Source organism: Labrus bergylta, chromosome 6 (assembly GCF_963930695.1).
Source record: "Labrus bergylta chromosome 6, fLabBer1.1, whole genome shotgun sequence".
Classification (NCBI taxonomy): Eukaryota; Metazoa; Chordata; class Actinopteri; order Labriformes; family Labridae; genus Labrus; species Labrus bergylta.
The window spans coordinates 7,988,189-8,008,782 of NC_089200.1; the positions used below are offsets into that span (position 1 = coordinate 7,988,189).

Here is a 20,594-nt window from a genome sequence, read left to right on the forward strand (position 1 = left end):
AGACCCACACACACTCATGAACACACATGTGGAGGGGGGGGGTGGCATGATGTGCAGCCAACTTTAACCATTAGAGTCATTTACATTATTAGGCGTCCGTAAAGGCACAAGTCTGTCTCTACGCTCATAACCACACACAGCGAGTTTCATACGACACTCTTTATGAACGCGGCTTTCACACTCAGCTTAGACAGGGCCCACTTCCTGTTTCCTGTTTCCCAGAATCCCCTGTGTCTGTCTGTAGTTGATCCTGGTTGGCAGGTCTGGTCAAGGTCAGGTCTGGCAAAGTGTGTGTTTTAAGAAAGTGTGTGGGTGTGTATGTGTGTGTTTGGGAGTCATGGTTCTCCCTGAGGGGGTTAAAATGCCTAAAAAGAGTTTTGGTGGGGGGGGGGGGTGTCTCTGAACTTTGCCCTTAACCTCCTATGAACACACACACACACACACACACACACACACACACACACACACACACACACACACACACACACACACACACACACACACACATGCACTTCTACATGAAAAAAAAAGCACACCTAAATACTGAAAAGTAGACAGAAAGTGTTCTCTCTTCGACCTCAGTGTTTGTATTAGAGTGTGTAAGAGAAACACAGCGACCTGGAGTCTGTCTCTGCACAAGTAGAGCTTTTGTTTGCAGTTTGGATGCATATCTTGCAGCCTCAGCCAGATGATATTTACCAATTTGTAGAGATTAGTTGGATCATTGCTGTTTTGAAGTCGAGAGTGTAGCCTTTTCAGTTGATTCGAAACTTATCAATCGGTTTTGTATTTATTGGTCCTGGCGCCTAACAAATCGAATCAAATGACCGGAGGACATTATGGGTTGGAATAAAGCACAAAAAAAAGAGTCAGAGCTTCAGACTGAGCTGCTAAGGAAAACATTTGAATGTCAAGTTTAGACACTAGAGATATGGCCAAATGAGGTTCCTTCTCATCACAAGCCTCTCCTGATCCACACAGGAACAAACTTCACCCTAACAAATTCAATTTGTTATGTCTATATGCAGACAACCATGTACTCTACTTACAATGGTGCTAGTGTCAAAAGGATCATCAGCTATGTAGCTTGTCATTTCCCCCTTTCAGGAATCTAATAATGTCAATTTAATGAAGCCAAAACGGCCCGACGGAAGGCCTGAGAGTCAACTGTGGTGCACAAGGCTGCTTGTAGTTGCCTGCTGTCACTCATATTTTCAACTAATGGATATGCATTTTTTTTTAAGATACGATCAATTTCATATGCAGAAGGGTACAGATGTGGGTGGAACCTGAGTGGGTCCCTTTAAGACCCTCGGGCTCTTGTAGCCAGTCATCCAGTTTAAGAACAACCAGGAGATGGATCAGCTAAGGGGAGGTGGAGGTTTCAGCTTAGATTCACTTTTCTGTTATCCTCTATTATTTTACCTTGGTTTGCCTTTAATTATCTATCACCTCTTCAGCTCTGAACGTTCTGAATGTTGCGCTCTGATGTGGGTTACATGTGAGGGCAGAAAATGCAATCACTCTGGTGATACATAGCACCAAGGAAGAAGAATAAGACCAACCAGTGTGCAAGTCATCGACGAGTCATCGTCAAGTCGTGCAGCTGCGATTTGATATAATGGATGTATTCACGGCTGCAGAGAGTTCACTTGGGATTTGATTTTATTATTGACTTGTAACAAAGTCTGATACTTTGTTCTGATGATTGCTGAAGGACTAACAGAAAGTGTTACCATACAAGTCGTTCTTTCATCATGGCATGTTTAACAGCTCTGTTTGACTATGTGGAGGTATTATGTTGGATTTCCTTTAAACCACACGTAAGCCTTCTTCTGTTTGTTTCTGTTTCCCACCGACACCTCTGACAGCAGCGTGTGTACAGAGGGATTATTTAAGAGCCGCACAGTGCGACGGTGTTTACCTCCCCCCCCCCCGCCACAACACAGGCCCTTTTATTGAGTCCTTATCGCTCTCATCGAGGATTACTCCACTTTCCTCAGGAGCCCGCGCTCCTGTTCAGACGTGTGCGTTCCTGTTCCTCGAGCGTCGTCAGTCGCCAGTCAGCCAAAACATGTGTCCTCCTGTCTTCTTTAAGTGTCTGCCTTTGTGTGTTCAGATCGGGATCTGTGATCTAGGCAATGAGCTGTCGTAAATCATGCAGGAAAGTGTGTGTGTGTGTGCGTGGGCGTATGTATGTATGTATGTGTGTGTGGAGAGGGGTTGAGGGGTTACCTGCTGTCTAAATCACAGAAGTAGTTTAGCTCTCGGCTATCTCTCCTTTCCCCCCGTGATGTCTTTTGCACTCTCTTTGCTTTTTTCCTGTTATTATTGTTTCCACGTGGATGTTTCAGGGCAGCCTGGAGTCGATTCAAGGAGGGAAAACGAAAGACAGGAATTTTTACTGCAGAGAAAATGAAAAACAGGCATCAAGTTTATAATGCTCTGAACGCTCCTATAAATAGATCATACACCTGAACCTGTAGTGATTTGGACGTTCTTGACTGACTGAACAATGCAAGTCGTTTATGAGTTACCTGCATCACCTTGACTTTTACTTTATCATGAGTATATTAATCAACCAGCTAAAAGTTCTCATGGCTAAAATAACGGACAACCTCTACGGATGATGAATATAAGATTTAAAAAATATAAATGTCACGTAAAGTCCAAATAAATATTATTCACAATCTGAACTTATTAGACATAGAACAATACATTTATAAGGTCAGACTTTATATGACTTAGTACAGTGTGTTTTTTTCAAGTGGGGGAGACAGTCCCCCCCTGAGGGGTCGTCCAGGAGCCGCTAAGGGGGTTGTGGAAACTTGGAGGTAAGAAGGGGGGGTATGAATATAAACCATACAGATCAACTTATAACTTTATTTGTGACAATGACATTTTAATAAGTTTTTTTAATGTTAATAATCACTGAATATCAGAATCTATGTATTCTTTCTCTATACTCCTTCTCATGTGAAAACTGTGACGCACTAAAAGACATATTGAATGTCATGAATGAATTAAATGAGGAAAAAAAAAACATTTACTGTTACTATAATTTATTTATTAGCATTTTTTGAAAGAATGAAAAACTAAATTATTAAATGTTGATAAAAATAATGAAACATTGTAGGTCTAATTTTTGATGTAAATGAATTGAAGACGTTTTGTTAGAGGGGGGAGGGGTTCCCCCAGAGACTACATGATATATGTGGGTTCTTGCAGGTCTACATCATGGTCACTTTGAGAGTTTGGGAACCCCTGACTAGAAGAAACATTTTCATTATTGTCTTACATCAAATAGCTCGTCTTTATAATTTTTTTATTTTTTTTTTATCTCTACTTGCGTTCTTCGCCATTTAAGATGAAACCTTCATGTTATATGTTTGGAACGATTTGAACTTCTGATATAAAACAAAACTTCCAGAATAGCCAGGCGGTAAAATGGATTCTAGATGAATGACAGTTTTTATTATTTTCTCTTTTGTGTTTTGTTTAGTGAATAGAGTCGCAGGTCGACTGATACTTTGTACTTTGACATTGTAAAATTAATAATTATCCTAAAAAAAAGGGACGAGACAAATAAATACTTAGAAGGGCGACCAAAAATAGATAAAGGTTTCATGATAACTCTGTTTTTATTTAAAAACGGTCAGACGTCGTACCCAAAGCTCCAAGCTGTCATTAGACAGCTCCCCGTATTTCACATCGTCTTTCTTCCTATGCTTCACTTTTTCTGTCCCTTTCTCTCATACTCTTTTTATCTTCTTATTTTCCCATTTCTTGAAGTCCGTCTTTGTCATTTGTTTTCAGGGATCTCTGCAGCCCATAGGTCACTGATTAGTCAAACAAAGCTGCCCCCTTTCCCGCTCTACTAATGGATTCTACTGTCTAACCTCTGCTCTCCATTTGTTTGTATGTCTCTGTCCAAACACCACCGGGTTTATGTTTGGTTTTAGGACAACCATTAGTCTCCTGTCCTGCTAATTGACAGCCTGATTGACACCCTTACTCCCCCAAACCCCCCTCTCCCCTCCTCATCTGGACACCCTGACACCCTGCAGCCCTTAAGGGAAGTGATGTCACCGGTCGGGAGCGCTGTGAGGAGTGATGGGATTGATGTAGGCTCTTTTCATGCATGTCGAATCATCATGTATGTGTTAACCCTTTAATTAAAGGTCTTAAGCATCATCCACAGTGACACTTGTAGCCTGTGTGGGCAGAGCCTTATAAATACTTTAGTTGAGTTCAGACGTGCACATTTACCTCCAGCTCTGAGAGTTTTTCTGTTGGACTATTTCGATAAGATCAGCACGCAAGTTTAACTCGGTGAAAAAGCTAAAAAATAAATACATGTTAACTCTATTTCTAATCAAGAGTATTTCCACAATCTGTAGTTTCAGTAAGGCCTAAAATAACATTTGCCTGTTGTGTCTTCTCTGGGAAAATTCCTCAAAGTCATTCGAAGTGATGCATATTAATTTCCTGGCAGAAGAAAGAATAACTTCTTTGAAATAAATACAAGAACTCTTTATTTAGGAGCGATAACCACCCAGCCTCTAGCCCTGGTAAAAAAAACTCTTTGGATGTTATGATACCGACATGTAGACTTTAGAATGGGTCCATAGCAGGTACTGTTGGCAGTGGTGTTTCCGGGGGGGGGGGGGGGGGGGGGGGGTTGAACCCTAGTCAAAAAACATTGGACACACCTCTGACTGCAGCCTGTTCTGTAAACCTTACAGACATACGACTCATATCCTTGCTGTAGAGACTGGCTCAGTACATTAAAGGAATCCTAACATAAAGAATTTGAAGAGCTCCATGAAATAAGCTTAGCGGCAGCTCACCTTGCAGACCCTCTTGATGGTGTTTGCAGAATGATCTAGGGGGGGAAAAGAACATCTATACCATTACATTGCATTATAATGTATGTCCTGTTCTAACTTACCTACCTTTAACCCCCTAAATGCTGCAAATTTACTTCAGTAATAACTGCCGTGCTGAACGGTGGTGCAGTGGTTAGCTGTTGCCTCACAGCGCTGAGGTTCCTGGTTCGGATCTCCCTTGGACAGGAGTCGCCTATCTATGTGGCGTTTTGGATATTTTTCAATATGGGTAGGCAGGAAACGATTGCATTAGTTCTATTGTGCAGAACAAGGCATACATTGTGAAACTACAGCACCTGCCTCCATTTTGGCTCCCTCATCAAACCCAGCAGCCATAACGCGAACTACAATTCAACTAATATGCATCAGATTTTATTTATATGTATTATTATTTCTTTGATAGGACAGTGGATAGAGTAGGGAATCAGGAGAAAGAGAGAGAGAGTGGGGAATGACATGCGGGAAGTTGACCCGGGCTGCCCACTTTGAGGACTTGACCCTCTGCAGCTGGGGCGTGACCTAACCACTAGGCCATCTGTGCCCCATAGTTAATATTTTCTATGAGCTGATACTGTTCTATCATGCCTGCCAACATGAATTACTTCTTTTAAAGTTATTGTTGCCAACGTTTCCCCACTAATATCCTGTGTTTGTGATTTGCTGAGTTTGATATCTGTGGTACCTTTTCCTAACTGTAAACAAGAAGATTAATGCTGAACAGAGTTGAGTTCTCTCATCTGCTCTTTTATCGTCTGTGTCAGAAATACTTTGAGAAGAGGAGCGGTCTCTTGAGGACAGCGACCTCCTTGATTGTTCATTGTGTGTACTCTCTCTTCTGTCCATCCGCTCCTCTCCAGAACCACAACGTGTCTTAGATTAGTAGCTGGACACTTTCCCTTTAATACAACCCCCCACCCCTCCCACACACACACACACACACACACACACACACACACACACACACACACACACACACACACACACACACACACACACACACACACACACACACACACACACACACACACACACACACACACACACACACACAAACATGTTCATGATTAATCTCTGAAAAGGCAAATTGGACTCATCGAGCTCCAGAGCATATTTATAAAAGTCGAGTATCTATCGGATGCATTTCTTTCAGGTCAGCTCATTAACTTCCTGGATTTATGGATTTACAGCCAATCAAACACATTTCACCAAAATAACTGAACGCATGCCATGAGATTTAGTCACAGAGTCATTCATTCAGAAGACTCTTTCGACGTGTATGATTTATTCCATCACAGTACGAAATCCTGCCTGGATTTTGTTAATATTAATTTATTGTTGCCAGGCTTTTTTTTCTCCTCCTCTTTATAAATGTTGTCTTCACTCTCCTGAGTTAATTTAAAAAGACTATATTAGGAAGACTGGAGTGAAAAATGTAACATTTAAGTATTAAGATTGAACTTTTTCCACACCTGCGCTCGCTCACATCACTTTCCTGTAACTCTGCACAGTGTTTAGAAATATGCAGAATGAACCATCAGAGTGTATTGCACAGCTGCACAGTAAACAGCTGAGAGAGCCAGTGTCACTCTGCTCGCACCACCCAGCTGTGAAAGTATTTCTGCACAAAGATGTGAATCAGGATTGGTCTGTAGAGAGCAGCATGGCTCACCCCTTCATAAATAAAGAGGTTGGATGTCATTTGATCGGTCAGTGAACTGCTGTCCTCGTACTTCCTTGAAGTCCTGTGCGTACATCTGGATTATAGATCTGGACTCAGAGGGAAAGACTTCTCCTTCTAATTAGCCGTAATAAAACATTACAAGGCGAGCCCGTGGCGTTGGTGTGTAAAATAAAAGGCCTGAACGCTCTCAACTGTTCACACAAATAGCAACCACACTTGACTCTCGTGGCCTGGGACTCACACACACAGAGAAACAAAACGGACACACAACAACAACAACAACAACAACACACAACAACACAACAGTTGTGTCATTTCTGCTGCTCTGGACAGGATGCAGACACTTCATTAGTCCGTTCATACTTTAGTCTCAGTATGCCAAAACAATAATACAGAAACAATGAGGAGACGATCTGGGCTGAACTAGTCCCGTTAACGACGCTCAGACCGGGCAGAGTTATAATTTGACTGCGGGGGTTCCTGCTCTCCCTTCTCATTTACTTGTCTGTGTTACTTTGTGTGGTGTGTGTGTGTGTGTGTGTGTATGTGTGTGTGTGTGTGTGTGTGAAGAAGTGTGTGTGTCCAAAATCCTTTGTGATGCACAACCAAACAAACCTCTCAGCTGCCTCGATACAGTCCAGCCTTCAATTGGTATTATATGTGTTTGCATGTGTGTGTGTGTGTGTGTGTGTGTGTGTGTACACAGTTTGGGGAAGCTGTGAAAACAAGTCCTTCAACTTGTTGTTTAACTTTATTTTTCCGGAGGAGGTGTTTTTAGTCCAACTATAAAAATGTATTGCACCAGAACGTTTCCTACTTGAGCCTCTGTAGTTGTCTTTCAGTTACTCTTCTATGAGTTTCATTGGGCTTTGTACATATTTTCACATGTTTTGTAAACGTATTATTATTTTTGTTGGGGCAGGAAACAAAATAGGTATAATAAGATAAACTACATGTCATGTGATAATATCTGTATTTTCATACTTCAGCCTTGTGTTTGTTCGACCGTGTCGTCTCTGTGTAAAGCACATTGAGTTGCCTTTGCGCATGACACCTGCTACAGAAATGAGGCTGCGCTACACGTTTTTGTGCTATTTAAAAAATACAGCGATATTTTCACTTTACATGAATTGTGGGATGTTTTTTAATGCATGACCCGTAAAAAAGGCGGACCGTTTTTTTCCAAATAACTTGAGTTGGGCCATTGGTGTGTCCAGAGGGGAAACCGTCACCCTTGAAAGCTGACCGGCCAATCGTGTGATTGGTTGTTTGCCTTCAGTCATAAATCTCAGAACACATGTTGTATCTCTGTGGTGTAACCTTAGGAATATAACCTCTTCATGATGGGTCAGTGTAAATAGTTTCGATAGATGAGGTTAGTGTCACCCCTGCAGAGACGTCGGTGCCCCAGTTAGGCCCCCCCCCAATCCAAACTGGCCCGACACGCCCCTGGAGTAATGATGGGAATTAAGACTCTCTAGTGATCCAGATCATTTGGCTCTGCTCGGTTATAGGCCAACTCTTCATTTTGAACCATTTGGTCTTTGATTAAATCATCAAAATGCAGCATAGTTTTGTCCTATGATTGATATGTGTGCATGTGTTTGACTGAAATCATTCATTGTTAAACCCTGAATAATAGAATAATGCTTCTAAATCAACCTGCTCCGATTTCTTCCTCAGGATCCTTTTCTGTTTTTCAACTTTTTTCCTGTCAAGTTTTCTGTAGTTTGCAAATCTTACCATCTCAATGTAGCTACCTCAAAACTCTGTGAGTTTGTGTTCCTTTTCATACTCGTATCTAAATGCACCCAGAAGACTTTCAGCCCACTTAATCAACAATCCCTCATCTTCTCGCTCTGGCTTCTGAATCTTTCATTACAGCTTTATTACAGGCATCATTTTCACCTTCACAGATGATCCTCTTTGCCAAAGGAAAATATCTCATGTAGCAGTTTGTGGCTTGATGAAGGGGTGTTAAGCTCTCTGCAGGCACACCGCAACATGAACTCAGTATTAGCTGTGTCCACATTTTAGTAGAAAATCACATATTCCAAAGATACGATCAGCTTAAAACTGTATTAAGCTGTAAATGTAGCGTTACCATATCTCCATGGAATCAGGGGTATGCAGACCACTACTCTATAGTTCTGTGTGTGTGTGTGTGTGTGTGTTTGTTAGTGTGTGTATGTGTGTGTGTCCACGTCTGGAAAGCCCATTTAGACCTGCACAGAGAGAGGTAGAAAGAGAGAGAGAGCTGACCTTGGCCTTTCAGTCACTTAACACTCCTCAGAGAAACGAAACCTAATGACCTCGTTCTCACACCAAAACTCACACACACACATAAAAAGCTGTGTGTTTTGTGTGTGTGTGTGTGTGTGTGTGTGTGTGTGTATTTTTCATGTGTTTCTACCATCCTGTTCATACTCTCCACTTATGAAAGAGCTCGGTTTGTGGCTGTAATCTTCAAAATGTGATGGTCTCTGTGCCGCTCTAGCATCAGTTTTGAACTGGACCTTCACAATAAAGCTTTCAAACTAGCAGTCGCAAATAAGCAATGTGTAGATTTGAATATATTATTATGAAGTGTTTCATATGTAACCCTAAAACAAGTTGCAGTTTGGTTTTGTGTAGGCATCATAACATCTAGCTTCGGCATATCTGAGGCATGAAAACAGTTTAACAGCCTGTAGTTATAATGTGTTTGTTTTTTTCAGTGCGTTGGTTTTCTGTGTGTGTGTGTGTGTGTGTGTGTGTGTGTGTGTGTGTGTGCATGTGCGTGTTTCACCATGCACTCCCTCATATATGTTGTGGTTCTTCCTGGTCTTAAAGTCCCCATATGGCACGATTTAAAGCACATGGCTCAGTGATCTCACGCTGAGAGATGGGCCGGCTGTAGTCAGCATGTGGTTTGTACGTGTGCACGTACGACGAGTGTTTATACTGAACGAGAGAGCTAAGAGGTCAGGACTCAGGAAAGAAGACTTAATATAGAAAAACGCTGTGAAGGAAAAGGGACGACAAATTCAACAAAGGAAGTAAAAGCTGTGATCATCTCTCTCTCGCTCTCTCTCTCTCTCTCTCTCTCTCTCTCTGCATGTGTTTCAGATTATGGCTCATGATGACATCTCTCTGCCATAAACAGGAATAAAGTCAAACAGCCAAACATTAATTCCTAATGCGGTTTTCATCTGTGCTGCGTAAAGGGATGTGTGTGTGTGTGTGTGTGTCTGTGTCTGTGTGTGCGTAGGCTTGTTTCGGATCTGTGACTTGAATTTGATTTATCTTTAAAAGCTCTTGGCTTCAGGCCAGCGTTAACACTTGAACTATCATAATTCTCACGCTGTTAGAAAGGCCTAACATATTAATCACATCATTTAAATTGTCAATATATCATTTAAGAAAAGCGGAGCTGTGATGTAAAGGAAAGTAATGCAACAGCCTCAAAAAAGAATCAAAGTAAATATCCAGAGAAAATAAATGAATTTGAATGAGTGAACATTTATTCAATCATTGAGATCATAGATCAAATGTCCTGTTCCCATGGTTACGCTGCTTTCATTTCAACAGAGTGATTTCACTATACATTTCGTAAAAATACACTCAAAGGGTTGGTGTTTCCAGAGTTGAACTAAAGCGTTTCCCTCTATAAAAGTGTCACTTCATAGTTTTGTGTTATATTCAAACGAACACTGACCTCTAGTGGAATTAAATTGTACTGCAACATTTTCATGCAACCTTTAACTGTGTCTCCAGAAGCTCTCTTCCTCTTTCATCTTTTGTTTAGTAGAATAGTTGAAGAAGTCGTTATGTGGTCATATTGTTGTGTTTTTCATATTTAATCTGTATTGTTTCATAGGGATCCCATTGAGGAAAAAAAAAGAAGCTAGAATCTGTGATGTTCATAAATAGGACATGTACATTTACTGTTCAAATAATGTTTAATAATCTTCTATATCTAAGAAACAGTCTGAGGTGACTCTTCATTCCACACATGATTAGGCAGTGTAATGTTGTTTCCAATGCCACGTAACACACACAATGTGTCATCTCCGGACTACCTGGTATGAACCTCTGTCTCCTGTGTCTCTGTATGTTTCAGGGATGATTTTGATGAAGAGGGATTCTGTCAGCCGTACAGAGGGATCGCCTGCGCACGCTTCATCGGCAACCGCAGCATCTTTGTGGACTCGCTGCAGATGCAGGGCGAGATCGAGACGCAGATTACAGGTGAGAGACAAGGCCAGGGACGTTAATCTTAATTACTACTTCTACACCAGGAATAAGCACTTGGGCATCGAGTTTATCCTGAAGACTTTAGTTTTTGTTCGTTCAACTTTTCAGTTTCTGTTAAAATGTTCATTTTCTGGGGGGCATCTGTAGCATGGTGGTTAGTGTGTGCGCTGCATGTGTGGAGACCGGCGTCCAATCAGGCAGGTGGACTGGGTTCGAGTTTGACAGGCATTAAAAACCCAAAAGGAAATCTGAAAAAAAGGGCATTTTAACCTTATTATTATTTATTATATCCACATCGTGAAATATACATTAGATTTTTGCTATATAAGTAAGCCTGATTGTTTGCCGTCCACTGAAGTTCTGCTTTTATCCCAAAAGTCGACTCAGAATTTCTTTAACCCTGCTGCTATTTGTTTTATGGGCTACCAGGGCACACCCTCTGCATCCCCTCAAAGATTAGACACCCAGTGCAAAAGATCCCAATTAAGAATCTGAACACAGAGGATGAATTAGGCAGAGAAGAAGAGGTCACTTCTAGAGTTCAGAGGAAGTTCAGCACAGTCACCACTCTGCATGAAGCCCAAACAGCCCACATGCTGGCTCATACCGTCAAACATGTCTGTGTTGTTTTTTGCATGCAAATCTTCTCCAGGGTCAATGTGAATGTTAGTGATCACACACGAGCAGAAGAGTTTGGAGGACAGAAGGTCATGAACTCCGACTGTAATCTCAAACATCAAGGCGGAGTTCTAATGAAGATTTATGACACCACAGGATTGTACTGTAGGCTTCAGCAGGACTATAAAGCGTCGATTAGATGTTCTTTTGGTAGCTATTTACTTTCTCAATTTAAAAATCACTTTCACTGATCTTCAGGCTCTTTTTCTTTTTATTCAAGCAGCATGTTCTGTTGGAACACATGAACAACTGCCAGTTTTAGTTATACACTTTAAAAGAGCCTGTCTTCTTCTGCATCTCCTGCAGAGCTGCTTCCCTGATAATCCCGACCACAGAAAAAAACACGTGTTTGTAATAACTCTGCAGCCACACTATGAATCACACATTTAAAGCTGCAGCAACCTCTGTCAGTTTCTCTTTTTGCAGCCCTTAATTCACACTGTAAGATGAATTGAATAAACCTTTAGCATTTCTCTCTTGAAGAATATATCATTATCTTACATTTTAAAGTGGAAATATTTTCAAAAAGTGGGCATTGAAATATTTTCGAAAAGGGCGTTCTATCCTGCATTTAAGCTTTAAAACAATATACCAAACCGTATATAGTGGCCGTTTTGTCCCCCGATGAACACGCTCATCAGTTTATAAATGCAACAATGTTGTACTGCAGCTCTGGTCCAGATTTGCAAATCAATTTACTGTAGGGATGAGACAAAAAGATATATTTTCACCACGTCTTGATTTTTTTTTGTTGTACGTTCATTGACCAAACAAAACAATTTAGTACAAACATAAACTGAGTTACTGCACAGAATGTTATTGGGGGGAATGGGGGTCAGCCTTGCTTGCAGAGTGACCCTGTAACTGGTTTTGTGGGGTGTTCCCACTGTTTAGATTATTATTATTTTTTTTTAAGATTTTAGTTTGGGCATTTAATGCTGTTATTTTGCAAAGTGGATAGAGTCAGAAATCGGGGAGGGGAGCCCCATATTACAGTCGAACCAGGGCCACCAGCAAACCCCCCCGGCTACAGTCGCCCCGTTGACACTTTTCACACTGATTAATTTTTTTTCTGAACATTTCTTTAATTCACCCTTTTTTAAAAATGTGATTTGATTTGCAACTTAAATTCTTGCACTTCTTCGTTTTGTATGTCCTGTTCGACTTGTCTTGTTGTCCTAATGTTTCTCAAACTGGCACAAAATATCTTCCACTTAAATATCCAGGCAATGTTTCTTTTTTTAATAAAAAGCAGAAGAAATAATTTAGAGGCTAATGCAAGAAGAGAGGAAAATCAAAGTGACCAGAGGACTGCTTTTAAAGCTTCTTCCTGTTTTCATGAGTTTTGATGGATTTTTAAGAGAATAAATGTAAGAATATATATCGAATATTTCATTGTAACTTCGTCTCTTATACGTTAAACTATGAGATGAATTATGCTAAACTGCTTCATGAAGAGAACTTGATGAATTGTCTATTCCTCTGTTGCCTCTCTTCTTCTCAGCCGCCTTCACCATGATCGGCACGTCCAACCACTTGTCCGATCGTTGCTCCCAGTTTGCCATCCCCTCTCTCTGCCACTTTGCCTTCCCGACCTGCGACCGCAGCACGGGGACCGACAAACCCAGGGACCTGTGTAAAGACGAGTGTGAGATCCTGGAGAACGACCTGTGCAAGACGGAGTACATCATCGCCCGCTCCAACCCCATCATCCTGAAGAGACTGAAGCTGCCCAACTGCGACGACCTGGCTGCCTACGACAGCCCCGAGGCTGCCAACTGCCTGAGGATCGGCATCCCCATGGCCGAGCCCATAAACAAGAGTAAGACCTGCTGATTAGATTAGATAGAACTGATTAGATAGTTTCTAACTTCTGAAGGGTTGGTGATGTTAGCTTCTTTGGGAATCACCAGCATTTACGTCCCCTAATAGTTGAACTCATGCCCGCCTGTCTGCAGCAGCAGGGACGTCGTAGGCATCATGGATTAGACAGTGAAGTCACCGTCATACTGAAGTAGAAAGACGGCAACCAAACACTGTGAATACACACAGACAAAGCCTGAGTGGTGTCACCTTTTAGTTTCTGAAGGGCCCTCTGTCAAGCTTTCGTTCAACCTATCGCCAGGCAAAGAGCTGGAGAGGAGGCGGGCCTTAAGCATCCTGACAAACGGCTACAACACGGCCACTTGCAGTCAGATCTGTCACGCCACTAATTATGCATAACTCTTATCCTTCATAAAAATCAAAACGGGGGAGTTATAAAACAAATCACCCCCTTTCCAGTGTCTGCAGATTAAAAGATCAACTATCTGACCAAAATCATTTTCTGAACCAGGAGGTAAATTATTTCTGCTGTCAAACGGACATTTTAATAAGGGGTGTGTATGGGACTTATGGGTCCTTTGGAGCCGGCCTCAAGTGGACACTCAAGGAACTGCAGTTTTTTTGCCCTTCCTTTTTTTTCCTCTTAATTTTTCAGCACTGGAGGTTGAGCTTGTCAGCAACAAAATATACGTCTTTGTATGTGAATGTGCTGAGTGACGTCTTCTAATCACCCGTAGAGGAAGTAGACAGAACGCTCCACTGCTCTCCCACTCTGTTGTTGGAACATGTACAGGAGCTTGTTTAGATACGACTGCGAAAGATGAAAAATCAAATTGTGATTCAGAAAGCAAAGACGCAACCGCAAAGCTACTAACAAATGTAGTTCAGATAGTGCAGCTACTGCCCAACACTTGAAACAAATCATGCTACTTACAAAATGTTTCATAATTGTGCTACTTTCACATGAATTAGATTAATATTTTACAGAAGTATCTTTACTTCTGCCCAAGTAAAAAGTCTGTTTAATGCAGCAACCCGCACTAAAGGAGGAAATGTGAGTCTAACATAACGTGACACACGACCTCGCCTTCTTCCCCCCTCAGATCACAAGTGCTTCAACAACAGCGGGGCGGACTACAGGGGGACCGTCAGCAAGACGAAGTCAGGGCGCCAGTGTCAGCCGTGGAACTCTCAGTACCCTCACAGCCACACGTACCTCGCCGTCCGCTACCCCGAGCTCAACGGAGGACACTCGTACTGCCGTAACCCTGGCAACAAGCACGAGGCGCCCTGGTGCTTCACGCTGGACGAGGGGGTCCGCATGGAGCTCTGTGACATCCCCGTCTGTGGTGAGAGACCCCAATGTGTCGGAGTTGATGATCAATCTTTTTTTAAACACTTTTAATCCAAATAAAAATGAATCCTGAAATGTTTTAGTTCTAATTTGCTTCTTTATTATCACTTTTTATCACCCTGTCATGTAATAACCTGCAGTATATCTAAACCATATATTTCCTTTCACTCCCTTCCCTACAGACCACAAGGAAAGGTCCAGTGGCAGCAACATGGAGATCCTGTACATCCTGGTCCCCAGCGTGGCCATCCCGTTGGCCATCGCTTTGCTCTTCTTCTTCATCTGTGTTTGCCGCAACAACCAGAAGTCTGCCCAGCCCCCGGCCCCCCGTCAGCCCAAACCAGTGAGGGGGCAAAATGTGGAGATGTCCATGCTGGCTACTGCGTACAAACCCAAGGTTAGAGCCGCACCCTTTAACAGAGCATGACACGGTGACTGAAGGAGACACCACGTCTGCACCAGCCTCACAGAAAACTAACAGACGACGGAATCTATTATTTACCATCTCTGTTCATTCTTCTTTCATAACTATGACAAAATAAGGTGTTTGTCCGGCTCCGTCGCTACCCGTCAAGGCTTTTTTTGTTGAATAGGCGTTGGCGGTCGGTTAGAGGAATCTCTCTGATTGGCTGTTCGGAGGTTTCCTTTATCTCCAGCTCTCGACACAGGTTCAGGAAAGCCCCCTTGAGCATGCCGCTGTAGTATCCCTACTTTCACTCATTAGTGCGGTTTCTCCTTATTTGTCACCTCCACCTCTTCTTTTTGTTTTTCCACTAAACTATTTCCTCTCATGCATGCGCAGAACGTACATGTTGGTTGGCCGTCTGCTGTAATCTTTGCGGTGTGTTCAAGTGCAACTTTTTAGCCAAACTAGTGAGTCTGGTTCTTTGCCGTGCGCTTGGTGTGTCAGGGCCTTTAACATGGAGGAAGCTGAAAAAGATGACGATTAAGATGAAGAGGTTACTCCTGTGGTTGAACCAGAGTGACGCTCTTTAAGACGCTGCAGCATGCTGGAGTTACTGACTGTAGTGTGTGTATGAGTGTGTGTGTGTGTGTGTGTGTGTGTGTGTGTGTGTGGGACGACCCGTTTCAGACGAAGCTTCAGATCTCTTATCATGAGAGCTCGGCAGCTCCAGGAATGTTTGATCTTCAGATCTTTCCCCTCTCTTGTTTATCTCTCTCCGTCTCACCGTTTCTCTCTTTTTCCACATCTCTCCTCCTCTCACTTCATCCGTCTCTTCTTTGTTTCTCCTCTTCTGTCTCTCCCTCCTTTTTTTTTTTTTTTTTTTCTCCCTGTACCTCTGGGTCCTCCTCTCTCCTTTCACTGAACCTCTTTGTAATGCTGATCATCAAGCCGTCACTCTGCCAGCCAGCCCAACACATAAGCTCACTGTATCATATTTCTCTCAGGGTCGCACACTCACTCATATCCCCGTCTGTTTATCTTTTTCCACATTATTCTGTTGCTGCTGGGTTATCTAGACAGCCTGTCTGCAAAGTGGAGCTCATTCTCAAGGTAATGTGTATAATATTACCATCAACAGCTCTGGAAAGAACCCGCAAAATGTCAATGAAGCGTCAGAAGCCATTAATATCGGGGGGTTTAGGAGCAAATGTTTCCCTGATGTAAAAAAGAGTAAGTCTCTCCTCGCTGTGTTTGCATGACGACCTTGAATCTGCAAAGAGTTGAGAACACAGGAGATCAAAGAACGTTTTACGAGCGACAACCGTGCAATTTAGCAATTTTACAGCAAATTTAAAAAGGGACTTTGTGCATACATGCATCAGACCAAATAATCATCCATTGTGAGATAAAAAAAATAAAAAAAGCCTGAAGCTTAAGCAGAAGTTCATGCTGCTCAAAGTGAGCTCTGTTAGGTAAGATCAAGTGCTGCACCACTTTATGGATGTGGATTTAAAAGAAATATGGAGATCTTACACATTATATCTTGTACCTTTTTCTTCTAAAAGCAGATGTATGTTTGAAGATAACAGAATAGGAAAATGGAATCACCAGATGTTTGTGATATTTCATTTTCACTTGTCTAAAATACTGATAGATAACTTGAAAAGATCAAGTGAGGGTACAGATTTTAAAGTGAGGAAAAGGCATGTTTTTTTTCAGATTTTGCTAGTGTAACATAGTTAAGTATGGACCCCAATCCATTGGGGGTCCAGGGCCTAGCTTTTCTTAGATCCAAGTAGGGGGGTCAAAGTGAAAAAAGGTTGGGAACCACTGGAATAAGGCTCGAGAATGAAGGAACAATTTATGTGGATAAGTTTGAAATGAAAGGGGAAAAAGTTAGAGATAAAGAGAAGAAATAAAAAAACCTAACAATGTTAAATTAAACATTGAACCATTAAACATGTACTTTTGTTTGATTACATAAATATCTCTAAATATACATGTATACTCCAAAGATCTTTTCATGTTATCATTCAGATATTGTCTACATCTTTAACCCCCACAAACATATTCTATCATTCCAGAGTTCGTTCTCTCCTTTGCCAGCACATGCATCCTTGGCTTATAATTATCCTCGCTGCAGGGTCAAACAGAGGTCATCGCCTGTGACAACCCATTTAGACACACTTAAAGACACACACACACACACACACACACACACACACACACACACACACACACACACACACACACTCACTGCGGTGAGCAGAGGATCTGAGGGTTTGGGTGTGAGGAGGAAAGACGGGGGTGAAACAAACCCATAACTAAAAACATCTGTGTCTTTCATAACATCAGCAACCCATCCCCCCCCAACACACACACACACACACACACACACACACACACACACACACACACAGTACCCCCCTCAGAGATCTTACAGGCCTGTGTGTCTCCTTTCTGCTCACCAAGGAATTTCATTATTCATTGTGGAGTTCCTGGAATCTGAAAACCACTGCCAACCTCTGATCACCTTTTATCTTCAAGTATAGCTTCACACACACACACACACACACACACACACACACACACACACACACTCACACTCAGAAAGCACACTCACGCCTACTTTTACTGTGACTCTCTTTAACACACACACACACACACACACACACACACACACACACACACACACACACACACAGAGAGAGACAGACAGAAATCCCCTCTCTCTCTCTTCCTGAGATCACCTGGACAGCTCTAACATGAGAGTTCACCTGGAGTGTCTCGCCTCCCCTCACAAAGATTCAAGCTTTTCTCTCTCTTATTTCTGCATCTGACTCTTCATTTTCTCTGAAGGATTTATTGGTCAGTCGTCCTTAAAGCTGCTAACCTGTCAGTAAATCGACATTTTCGAGCTGTGAATGCGTATGCCAGATTTCACAGGGTTTCCCACGTAGCTCTCCAAAAACTTGGAAGGGAAAGTGATGTAATGGATTGAGTCTTGTTATGAAAACTGTCAACTCAGACGGCTGTAATTGTTTTTGTTTTTTTTTGAACGCCTCTATCACACATTCTGTGTTTTTTTAGGCTGTTTGCCCGCATTGACTCAGTGTAAACGTCATGTCAACAGTATCTCTTTCCCAAACAAGAGTAATGGTGGCGACAGAAAAACCCAACTATGGCTGAACAGAGACGATAAGGATCTGATATCGCTTGTCAGAATATTTCTAACCCTCTCATCTCAACTCACATCACTTTTTCCTCTCTGCAGAGTAAAGCCAAAGAGCTCCCCCTGTCGGCCGTGCGTTTCATGGAGGAGCTCGGAGAGTGCTCCCTGGGGAAGATCTACAAGGGTCACCTGTACCTGCCGGGAATGGAGCAGGCGCAGCTGGTGGCCATAAAGACCCTGAAGGATGTCACAAGTGCTCAATACTGGAGGGACTTCCAGCAGGTACAAAAAGAGAGTCTGAAGTTCGAGGTTTACTTCAAGATCCCCACAGGGCCTGTCACTTTTAAATCCTCCCCAGTGAATAAAACGAGGATCATAAAGCCAAAGATTGGTCTCACATACTTTTAAGTTGTTGTTAATACTGAGGCAGAAAAATGCAATGCGCAACATAATGTTGTAAAGCTTTTTTTTTTTTTCCACTAAAAATGTAAAAATGTCCATTTCAATGTAGTCAGTGTCCACAAGTTTATCCTGTGAAATCTGCTTTACTTTAACTTTACTTTCTACTCATTTGTACTTAAGTCCCGCCTCTGATCAGGTAAACAACCAATCATAGATTTGAATTTTGGGATGGGCCAATCAGATTTCAAGGGGGGCCCATGCCACCCATCTGGACACACCTCTGACAACACCTGAACTTAAAACTTAAAGTAACTACCAGGAATCTTTCCTTTAAGTATTTTTCTTGGATATTTAATGTTTTTTTTTGGGGGGGGTGTGTTTCCATCTCAGGAGGCGGCAGTGCTGACAGAGCTGCAGCACCCTAACGTTGTGTGCCTGCTGGGCGTGGTGACTCAGGAGCAGCCCGTCTGTATGCTCTTTGACTTTCTGCCTCAGGGCGACCTCCACGAGTTCCTCATCATGCGCTCGCCTCACTCTGACGTCGGCTGCAGCAGCGATGAAGACGGCACGGTGAAATCCAGCCTGGACCATGGCGACTTCCTGCACATGTCCATACAGGTGGGACAGGAAACCGGTTCAAGTCATTTGTCTTTTTGGAAGAGTAGCTTTGTATTAATTTCCAAAAATCTGTCTCCTAATGATTGTTTGTGGTTGTTTTTTGTCTGACTCGTCATTCTCAGGTGACTGCAGGGATGGAGTACCTGGCCAGCCACTTTTACACCCACAAAGACCTCGCTGCTCGGAACATTCTGGTAGGTGAACATCTCCACGTAAAGATCTCGGACCTGGGTCTCTCCAGAGAGATCTACTCGTCGGACTACTTCTGCCTCCAGCCCAAAACTCTGCTGCCCATCCGCTGGATGCCCCCCGAGGCCATCACCTACGGCAAGTTCACCACGGACTCGGACATCTGGTCGTTTGGAGTCGTGCTGTGGGAGATCTTCAGCTACGGTCTGCAGCCGTACTACGGCTTCTCCAACCAGGAAGTGATGGAGATGGTGAGGAAGAGGCAGCTGCTGCCCTGCCCTGAGGACTGCCCGCCAAGGTACGCGCAACTTTTATTCTGCTAGTCAGCGTAAGGTTTGGAGGAAAGTGTTTGGGAATTGATTTAGTACATTATGCTTGTCTTAAAAAAGCTCAGAATGCGGGGCGATGGCAGCGTATCCACGTGCGGAGGCTTTAGTAGCTGCAAGCGGGCAGCCCTGGTCCTGATCCGACCGGGGCCTCCTTTCCCAAATGTTATTCCCTCCTCTCTCGCTCTCTCTCTGCCTGATTTCCGACTCTACCCAGTGTCCTGTCTCTACAATAAAGGCAGAAGACGCCCAAAAATAAATCTAAAAAAAAAAAAAAAAAAAAAAGCCCAGAACGCTTCACCTTCTTCTGAAATGTAAACAACAAACACATCATATGGAAACCAGTAATGGCAACACAATTAAACTTCATTTTCTATTTACAGACCCTCTCTTTGTGTGTCAAACATCATCTGGTAGTTTTTCTTTTTGAATTTTAACTTCAGGTATTCCTTTCACTTTCCGTGTCCATGTGTATTTAATGCGTATTTGGCGACTCATAAATAACACCTCCAAGTCTGAGGAAGAGCATGTTTGCTCCAAACGTCACTTAATAAATCCTTCAAACGGGAGCTCTTTGGCGTGCGGGTCTTGTTTTGCTTTCCTTACTTCTTTGTGATTTTTGGATCCAGCACAAATCGTTTTCACAGATTCACATTCAGTCGCCGTATCCAAACTCTATAAAAGTACAGTATGTGGAAAACATTCGGACATTTAAGCATTACAATGAATATTCAGTAATCAGAGTATGATATTTGATATATGTTTGTGTAATGTGTAGCTACATTTTTTCAACAATGTTTAAACCCTGGGGTAAAAATG

The 20,594-nt window shown here is 42.5% G+C and overlaps 1 protein-coding gene across 1 annotated transcript in view; it reads left to right on the forward strand.

Moving 5' to 3' along the window:
* Positions 1 to 20,594, forward strand: part of ror1 (receptor tyrosine kinase-like orphan receptor 1) — a 140,784-nt gene that overhangs the window by 115,503 nt on the left and 4,687 nt on the right. The window contains exons 5-11 of the mRNA XM_065955663.1: positions 10,673 to 10,800; positions 12,989 to 13,306; positions 14,412 to 14,657; positions 14,845 to 15,059; positions 18,343 to 18,522; positions 19,033 to 19,260; positions 19,383 to 19,747. Of these exons, the coding sequence (XP_065811735.1) occupies positions 10,673 to 10,800; positions 12,989 to 13,306; positions 14,412 to 14,657; positions 14,845 to 15,059; positions 18,343 to 18,522; positions 19,033 to 19,260; positions 19,383 to 19,747 (1,680 nt within the window). The remainder of the gene's footprint in view (positions 1 to 10,672; positions 10,801 to 12,988; positions 13,307 to 14,411; positions 14,658 to 14,844; positions 15,060 to 18,342; positions 18,523 to 19,032; positions 19,261 to 19,382; positions 19,748 to 20,594) is intronic.